Source organism: Dunckerocampus dactyliophorus, chromosome 4 (genome assembly GCF_027744805.1).
Source record: "Dunckerocampus dactyliophorus isolate RoL2022-P2 chromosome 4, RoL_Ddac_1.1, whole genome shotgun sequence".
NCBI classification, from domain to species: domain Eukaryota; kingdom Metazoa; phylum Chordata; class Actinopteri; order Syngnathiformes; family Syngnathidae; genus Dunckerocampus; species Dunckerocampus dactyliophorus.
Genome location: NC_072822.1, coordinates 21,525,506 through 21,535,430, shown reverse-complemented (window position 1 = coordinate 21,535,430; position 9,925 = coordinate 21,525,506). Strand labels below are relative to the sequence as shown.

General features: G+C 41.7%; 1 protein-coding gene across 1 annotated transcript; it reads left to right on the top strand.

The window, feature by feature from the left end:
* Window positions 1-1,142: 1,142 nt before the first annotated feature.
* On the top strand, window positions 1,143-8,579 carry npy8br (neuropeptide Y receptor Y8b). The gene is made up of 3 exons (XM_054774956.1): window positions 1,143-1,511; window positions 1,724-1,823; window positions 5,547-8,579. Exon 3 carries the CDS (start codon window positions 5,669-5,671, stop codon window positions 6,767-6,769), a length of 1,101 nt encoding a protein of 366 aa, XP_054630931.1. The 5' UTR covers window positions 1,143-1,511; window positions 1,724-1,823; window positions 5,547-5,668; the 3' UTR covers window positions 6,770-8,579.
* Window positions 8,580-9,925: the final 1,346 nt, after the last annotated feature.

Genomic DNA, 9,925 nt, shown 5'->3' with positions numbered 1-9,925 from the left:
TCTGTGTGTTTTAATGATATAAAAGCAGCTCAAAAGAGGAAGCAAATTAAATGCACATAATTAGACACACCTATTCCGCCTAAAAAGCCATCTGAAAAGAACTAACCAAGCCACAGCGACATTCTTATTATTGTTGTTATTACATTGTTACAACCAATAAATAATACATTACTGGCGTAGTGGCACCTCGCCACACCACGCCAGCTAGCTAGCGACTAGCTTCACCACACACTTGCTCATACTTGAGCTCCCTCCACTGCTGCTGTGTTTTAGAGTTTGGAAAAGTTAACGCTCGGTGTGGCGTTCCTTTCTATGTTGCTATGTGAAATCAATGAACCCAGGAAGGAAGTTCCGCTAATGCTTGAAATGACCAAAACAGGGCAAAATACAGTAAACATTACATGTTAGCATGAACGTGCTTCTTACTACATGCTCACAGCATCTATTTAAAACCATAAAACCTTGTTGGAGGTTTTTGGAGGTGCCGTCTCTGTAGGCGGAATAGGTGCGTCCCATTAAGTTTATTAATGAGCTGCCTTTTTATCTGTTTTTATATCTTTAGAACGCACAGAAAAGAGGAAGACGAGTTTTGATGTCTCACATAAGGATTGCGGATGATGGGCAGAATTCCAAAAAAAGTGCACTGTTCCTTTAAGATTTTTTCATATTCACACCTGTTAGTAGTACTACGAAGTGTGATTAATGAAAAAATTCCCAGGAACTACCTCCGTGGTTTACATTGACAGCTACTGTCAGGAGCGTCTGCTTCTTGTCGTGTGTCGTGTGTTTGTACTTAGGACTATGAAAAAGTTTCACACCTTCTCTAGTTTTGATAAAAACTTTTTACTTTCCTCTCGATTCCTCCGCTCCACTCAGGAACTCCACTTGAAACGGTAATATGTACTTTAAATCGAAGGGGAACAAAATCAATAACCAATTTTTATGAGACGTTTGGGGGCCCCTGGTAATCTCGTAACCCTAGGCAATTGCCTGTGTTTGCATGCCCATTAATTCAGTGATTTGTTGTTAGTTTCCAGAATTAACCACACCAAAGATGCATGCTGCCACTCTAATGATAATGTGCAATTTTCAATAAAAATGCACAATGTGACTCACTTTTACGCATGCAATGAGTAGTTCGTGCAGATGAAGTGATACAGGAAACGGAATTGCCCTGCTAAAATATCACATGCATGTAGCTGAGCAAAGAACGAAGGGAACAAGTGCAGACCATCATGGAGAGAGTGCACATTTGAAATCATTACAGTTCCCCACTGGCACCACCTGTGTGTGTGTGGGCGCGTGGCTGCGCGTGCGTGTGTGTGTGTGTGTGTGTGTACCACAGAGGAATTGATTATGTAACGTGTTCCCAATCACATCGTCGTCTGAGTGCGAGGAGCGAGGACGCTTTCAGGAGTATTCGTGCTGCTGCTATCAGTCTCCCGGTAGTCTTCTCTCCGACGCCACAAAGTCCCTGTCGCTTACCTGGTGCAAAGCTGCTCCAAGTCTCGGTAAGAAACTATGGCGCTTTCATCCAGAACTGTTCTCCAAGTACAGACATTTTTGGCTTCTTTCATCAACTTGCTCTGCCTTATTGGTTCGCAATTTGCATGTGCAGCTGTTGCTAGTATTGAAATTGAAGTATTTATTTTAAAAGTTTTTCAGTGGATTGTTTTTTGCCTTACTTTTTTTCCTTACTAAAATTAATTATATGCTCGTTTAGGAGGAGAGCCATAAATGCAACATTTGAGAAGGCTGCAGAGAAGTCTCCCCGCCAAACAAACCCCTGCTGAGTTCCATGCATTCTCCAGCCGGGATGGAAGGTAGGACACGCATGCATGCTCGCCTTCTCACTTGCACACGAAGATTGACAATATCACACTTTTCACCCCGTCATCTTTCTCTTCCGCCACTGCTGTCTCTCATTAGTGCATGAGCAAGCACAGGCTGGTGCTTGTTTTTTTTCTGTGTCATGACTGATGTTGTCTTCATTAAAAGTTGTCATTTTCAATTTACTCCCCCAAAAGTCATGTGTCACATCCCATAACCATATGGTGGTGTTGGACAAGGTCAAATAATCAAAATAAATGTGCGATTAATTGGTTCTAGACCCGACCGTGATAAGTGAATTTCCTCAAAGTAGGCTGCGATATTTTCGCGGTAATGGCACAGAAAACCTGTTTTCTAAACATAATCTAAGCCCTCTAGGCAGCCCTCTTTGTATTACCCAATATAGTGTCATGTTCCGCAAGACAGGAGCGAGCACTTCCTGTCCCGCGCTCTTATTTTAGTGTGCTGCACTTCCTGCTGGGGCGAAGCTGCACCGCTTCACCTCTTCACCCCAGTGGTTTGTTGCACAGCTAGCAAATGTGTTATGACTCATGTCGATTTTTCATACTTGGCTCTGAGCTACGTTACTTTGCGCACTCTCACATCAGACTCCAGTGGATACTTCCCCTTCCATGACCTGTGGTATGTCAGGTTGTTGGGTCACATTTCCGCTTTTGACCACCCCTACATTTTCAGATCATATAAAAGGAGGAATGAACATACACCACGGTCCGTTTCATACGCCATTAAATGTTCGGTTTTCTCCATCAACTGTTCTTACTTTCGAGCAAGCCATGGTTCTCATTCGCTCGGCAAGCTCATTTTGAGTGACGTCACCGTGTTTGCTGTCACGTAACCGTAATAACTGAAGTAATTACGCCCGCAAACTGCCGCCGTGATCGGTCCGCGAGCATGATTATATGTTATTTTTATACTTCCCATTCGCTTAAATTGGTCACCGGTCCGTAAAGGGCCATCACTGGGTCAGGATCATCAGAGAAAATAAGCCATTTAAGATGTCTTTTTAATTTAAGATTAAATAAAACTTGTGCTCATGTGTGTCGCTGTACATGTGTTCCGGTGCTAGCAGGGGAGAAAAATGAGTGGGTGGTGGATAGGAGGTGAGTTTTAGCCTATCTTGGGTTATTGCCTGCAATCAAGTCTGGTGCTTGTCTCACTGAACAATTACTGACACCTGGTGACCAATGTAGAATACTACATTCACAAATTCAATCATCTTCTTAATGGCTTATATATGTATTTTAGTTTATTTAGCCATTTTTATGCTTGAAAATGCTTAATTGAGACAAAAAAATATGTACAATTTGCTTAAATATGCATATATAGACTGTATTCAATATTCCTCAATTCAATATTCAATAATATATGTTTGAAAAACAGTGATAAGAGTGAAATTCGTACCACGATGTGGCGAGGGCTGACTGTAAAATGTGAATGGAGCTTGTTGTTCCAACTCCGTACAGTACATGTATCCTAACTCTGTTTCTTAACACACGGCATACACGCCTGGTCTGCCAGAGAATAAGAAGATGTAACAGGAGGGATTAGTGTTACCAATTTAGCGACTTTGTCATTATATTTAGCGAGTATTCAGACCCCTCCAGATTCTGGTGGATAATTTTGAGTGCGCTTATACTGTCCAAATTTTCGCAAATTGCACATTTAATATGTTTACTGTATTTTTCCTTCTCCAGCTAGATGAATGAATTGAACGCTAGTGTACAGTATTTTTGAAGCGTTTCTTGAATGAAGTCTTTCATCTACATTTTTTCTTTCAATACAATAAGCAAGGCCATAGATATGAGATCAGTTTAAAAGACTCATTTACCATTCCAGGAACTCATGTCTAAATATCCACATAATCTGTATGAAGTCTAAACATTGTTGTTTAGGCTCCATGAAGGTACAAGCCCATACTTTATCATTACCCGAGCTTTGTTTAATCACCACAGACAACACAGCACCGTAATAGGACATTACAGAGATAGCAGTGAGTCATTTGTGTCCCACCTGCCAACCGCTATCAGCGTTAAGGACTCTTTAAATCAAGGTAATAAATCTATTATATCAGGTAGACTTCCCTCTGTTAGCATAGCTGCTGCAAAGCTTTTTTGCGGGACTGAGCTGTGGGCCAAACAGGGTATTTAATCAGCGTTGGAATAAATACCACACACACACACGCACTCACACACGCACACACACACACACACCGATACGTGTTTTGCTTATCTTTTTACAACAAACCTTTCTTTGTGTAACCATTTGGACTTGAATTAGTCTGCAAACATGGATGTTAATGACATTAAAGAAGGCCCTGTTCTTGTGTGCAGAGCCCTAATTAACATGATTAGGCCTGGCTTTATTTACATCATTACATGGCAAAATGGCTGCCGTGCAATTCTGTTGTTTAGTTCATTTGATAGTGTCTGCATAGGTATACAGTGGTGTGAAAAAGTATTTGACCCTTCCTGATTTCTTTTTTTTTTTTGCATGCTTGTCACACTTCAATCCTTCAGATCATCAAATTTATATATTAGTCAATGACAACACAACTGAACACACAATGCAGTTTTTGTATTTTTAGGAGAGAAAAAAAAATCCAAACCTACATGGCCCTGTGTGAAAAAGTGATGTTGTTAAAACATAACTCTGATTAAGTTCAGTTAAGATCAGTGTTCACGACTCCACCATAAGAAAGACACTGGGCACTGGCCTGCATGGAGTTCCAGGACGAAAACCATTGCCTTGACCTTAAAAAGGCGCTTCCTGCTGGAAAAACCCTCCAATGGGGCTGAATTACAACAATTCTGCAAAGATGAGTGGGCCAAAATTCCTCCACAGCGCTGTAAGAGACTCACTGCAAGTTATCACGAACGCTTGATTGCAGATGTTGCTGCTAAGGGTGGCCCAGTTATTAGGTTTAGGGGGTGATCACTTTTTCACCCAGGGCCATGTAGCTTTGCATTTTTTTTCTCCCTTTACAATAGAAAGTTTAATTTCAAAACTACATTTTGTGTTCAGTTGCATTGTCATTGACTAATATTTACATTTGTTTGATGATCTGAAACATTTAAGTGTGACAAACATGCAAAAAAAAAAAGAAATCAGTAAGGCGTCAAACACTTTTTTACGCCACTGTACATACAATAAGGATGCAGCAAGTTAATGACAGGATAATTACAAGATTTTAACGATCAAGTCATAGATTTGATCATTTCCAGCAACAAATTCATTTCAGGCAAGATTACTAAAATGATGATGAAAACACACAAAAAAAAGTCAATGATATGGATGCCCACTGAGGATGCATTTTTCTTTCTGAACACATTCTTCCACTCAAGATGATTGAAGGAGTGAGATAGGATGATTGTCTCAGAGCAGCCATTATCTCTGTCATTAGGGTGGAAATCACATGCTATTTTAGTGATGCTACAAAGTCTTGATCTGCACAGTTGAACTGATGTGTCGTGGCCAAGATAGCGATGAGGAAAGAGACAAGATAGGACAGAGACAACTGCTGAATGACAGCACACAAATGAGAACTTGCCTATTCAAACACTGCTTCTCAGTGGGAGAGAGCCTATTGAGTCTCATGCTGTGGTTATTTATACTCAGATTTTTCTCCACAGAGTGATGATCCAGGTTTTTAATATCCCAAGATGATATTCCCTTTTCTTTCCCCCCCCCCCATACAGAAAATGAACTGCTGCTGCACAGAAGATAAAAATAATGGGACGCCCCAGAGAATGCCACCATTATTCATGAAGTAAATGCAAAAAAAGTAAATTAATAGCAAATTAATATTAAAGCCAAGATAATGGAGCAGGAGCCCAACAGCAACCACAACCAAGCCTTGTGGAAAGAGATTCCGTGGGATTTCACAGATGACTGTTCGCTCTCACTGAGCGGAACCACCTTCCTCATAGTGGCGTACAGCGCTGTTCTGGCGGTGGGTCTTGTGGGGAACTCATGCCTGGTGTTTGTCATCGCCAGGCACAAGGAGATGCGCAATGTCACCAACGTCCTCATCGCCAACCTGTCCTTTTCCGACATCCTTATGTGCATCGTTTGCCTGCCGGTTACGATCATCTACACGCTGATGGACCGCTGGATCATGGGAGAGACACTGTGCAAGCTGATGCCCTTCATCCAGTGTATATCGGTCACAGTCTCTGTCTTCTCCCTCATCCTCATCGCTATGGAGCGCTACCAGCTCATCGTCCACCCCACTGGATGGAAACCAATGGTGAGGCAGTCCTACTTGGCGGTGGCTCTCACCTGGATCACAGCCTGCCTAATCTCGGTGCCTTTCCTCAAGTACAGCATCCTTACATTGCCTTTCCAGAACCTTAGCGCCCCCTTCCCAGTCAATGAGCAACTTGTTTGTATGGAACGGTGGCCATCTGTGAATGCACGCCGGGCTTATACCACCTCTCTGCTCATCTTCCAGTATTTCCTCCCGCTCTCCCTCATCATGCTCTGCTACCTGCACATCTACCTGCGGCTTAGGAGGAGGAAGGACATGGTGGAACGCAGTAGGAACGCCACGCAGAAGAACAAAGGCTCCACGAGGATCAACGTCTTGTTAACCTCCATAGTGGTGGCCTTCGCCCTTTCCTGGCTCCCTCTCAACATTTTCAACACAGTGTTTGACTGGAACTACGAGGCCATCCCGTCCTGCGGCCACGATATCATCTTCTCATTCTGCCACCTTATCGCCATGGCATCCACCTGTATCAACCCCATAATCTACGGGTTCCTCAACAACAACTTCCAGAAGCAGCTCAAGTCCACCCTGCTGCACTGTCGCTGCTGGGGGGTTACAGAAAGGTACGAGAGCGTACCACTCTCCACCGTCAGCACAGAGGTTACCAAGGGGTCAGTTTTGAGCAATGGCTCCAACAGCATCAATACCTAAAGCAAAACCTTTTGGCGAAAAACTACTGGGGCACTCCCCAGCTGTCTTTGTCTCATTCTTTGGAGCTTTTTGTCTTGTTCAATGGAAAAGTGAGGTTGACATTTACAGAAAACTCCTCAATAACTACCCAGATGGACATAAAGACACTCCACCAGCATAACCGGTGCCCTCTAATCATCATGGTTCACAACGAAAAGGAAGTGGGTAACAAAATTATGGGACAAAGTTCAGAGAGGCTTGACTTATTAAAGTATGATGATGAGAAACACTTAACATAAGAACTTTGTGCAAACTGCACTCTGTACAGTGCTGTGGGACCATAAAATATTTATTACTGCCATTTAGAAATGAGGATACATGTCACACAGTATCCTTATGTACAGATGTCATTGTGGTTGAATAGCTGCAACTCTCTTCGCAAACCTGACTTGTGAGCATTGGAAAACCAACAAACAACGTGGAAAGGACAAGGTGTGGACATTTCCAATGCTAAAAGTACTGATGACTACTGTATAAAACAGAGTGCGACCCGTGATGTGTTAATGATTATTGACTGACTAGCCTATTACAAAGTTGAAGGATAGAACATAATAGTGCTTTCACCGTGGCTTCAGGCGTTTACTGGCATTATCTTAATGTGTTTCTTATTACCCAAACATACAAACAATGTAATAAACCTCACAAAAAAAGGCATTCCATATTGCCCACTAAGGTCTGTGAATCATATATTTTGTGAAAGGTTGGATGGTGTAGATTTGCTGATAAATTGTGACATGCAACAATATATCAAGTGCCATAAAAAAATGTGAATTGAGCAGCTCAGGCCCAATGATGGTTTCTCTGCTGTATATAACCTTACGACATAAATGTATGGCCTGTAAACCGTGACAGATTATTGTATAGTCGGCAATAAAGGGCATTGTGTAGCATAGCCTGAATCTTTGGTGATGTATTAATTTATTATTATTATTAATTTATTATCTCCTCTATTATAGACAAAATATTACACTGACTGAACATTTTCTACCTTGCCCCAAGATGAACCCTGAGCCAACAGATATTGTATATGTCAGCCCTGTGATATTTGAAAAAGAACACACACAAGGTCAAAGGGAGTCTTTTTGCACATTATTCAGTCTCAGATCACACATTCAGATGATGAATAAATGAATGTTGCATCTGGTGTCTGAAATGTTAAATAGTGTGGGGAGGAAAAAACAACACTCAGCTCAGAGCTCAGTGGGAATTGTGCTAAATATTCATGCTGATGGAACACATTTCAACACATGATCACCCGCCACTTGATTAGGTACACCTACACAATCCAATGAGATCTAAATGAAGAGGCATAGCGAATCATTTCACTTTTACAAAAATAATGTTCCGTTTGGATATATTATGGTTATTTTTGCTGTTGGAACCTACAATAAAGTAAAAAAACACTATCTGCCATGATGTTGGTTGACTTCCAAGTTGTTGTAATTTAGAAACAATTTATCCTAGAGAAAATAATATACATTCAACAAAAATACAAACGCAACCCTTCTGTTTTTGCTCCCATTTTTCATGAGGTGAACTCAAAGATCTAAAACTTTCTGAAAGTACACAAAAGTCTTTCAAATATTGCTCACAAATCTGTCTAAATCTGTATTAGTGAGTATTCATCATTCATGATTCATAATCTGTCCACCTTACAGGTGTTGCATATCATATCAAGATGCATGATTATTGCACAGATGTGCCTTAGGTTGGCCACAATGAAAGACCACTCCAAAATGCGCAGTTTAATATGCATATATACCATTTTCTATGCTGCTTATCCTCACCAGGGTCGCGGGTATGCTGGAGCCTATCCCAACTGACTTCGGGCGAGAGGCGGGGTACACCCTGGACTGGTCGCCAGTCAATCGCAGGGCACATATAAACAAACAATCATTCACACTCACAATCATACTCCGAATGGAGTCGCCAATTAACCTAGCATGCATGTATTTTGGGGAGGGAACCGGAGTACCCGGAGAACATGCAAACTCCACACAGAGATGCCCAACGGAGATTCGAACCCAGATCTTCCCGATCTCCTGACTGTGTGGCCAACATGCTGACCACTTGGCCACCGTGCTACCTACACCGATCCCGAGCATCCCAAACATGCTCACTGGGTGGCATGTCGGGTGAATATGCCGGCCATGCAATTACTGGGATGTTTTCAGCTTCCAGGAATTGTGTACAGATCCTTGCAACATGGGGCCGTGCATTACCATGCTGCAACATGAGGTGATGCTTGCGGATGAATGACACAACAATGGGCCTTAGGCTCTCGTCACAGTATCTCTGAGCATTCTAAATGCCATCAATCCAGTAAAATGTACCTGTTGTGAATGGAGTGTCACATGATAAAAAACTTAATAATAAAAAGTAACTGCTAATAAATACCCCAATTTCAGTATCTCATCAAATTTTGAGGAAAAAAGTTTAATATTGTAAACTGCTGGTTCGTGCTCCAATTGGCAAATGAACTGCAAAAACTTCCTGAGCCTTCAATTGTTGTCATCTGAATTGAACTCCTGAAATCAATAATAATGCATGATATTCAAATTTATTGAGATGCACCTGTACATACAACAAAAATAAAGTACGGTCAAACTAAACTAAACTCTTAAAGACGTCTGACGGAGAAATTCAAAGTGTACCAACTAAGAAGTCATGTTATACCTTCAAGCTCCTTGTGTTTTCAATGATAATGTCATAAAGTCATACGATGGTTTTCACCACTCTAAAAGCGCTCCTCACAACCTGTCACAAATGTTTACCAAGGGCAGCTTCTTAAATTAGCTCTCTGAAGGCCATGTTGACATAATTGAGTGTGTGCTTTGCCTACCTCGGCTCTCGATGACCTTTACCGACCTCTACAGTCCCCTGAGGTAGGATGAAGGGTCCAAAAGCAGACATAGTCTAGCAACAAATTTATAACGATGCTGTCTTCCGACAATACTCACTGGAGAGAGAAGATGGGGGATTCTGGGCAGATGATGGTGCAATGAAAAACATGAGACTTAATGAGTTCATGGTGTCTGACGCTCCTATTTTGAGTTATTGCGGAAAGATTTGCATCTTGGCTCCCTGCATTTTAAATTTGAGAGATTCTCTTGAAAG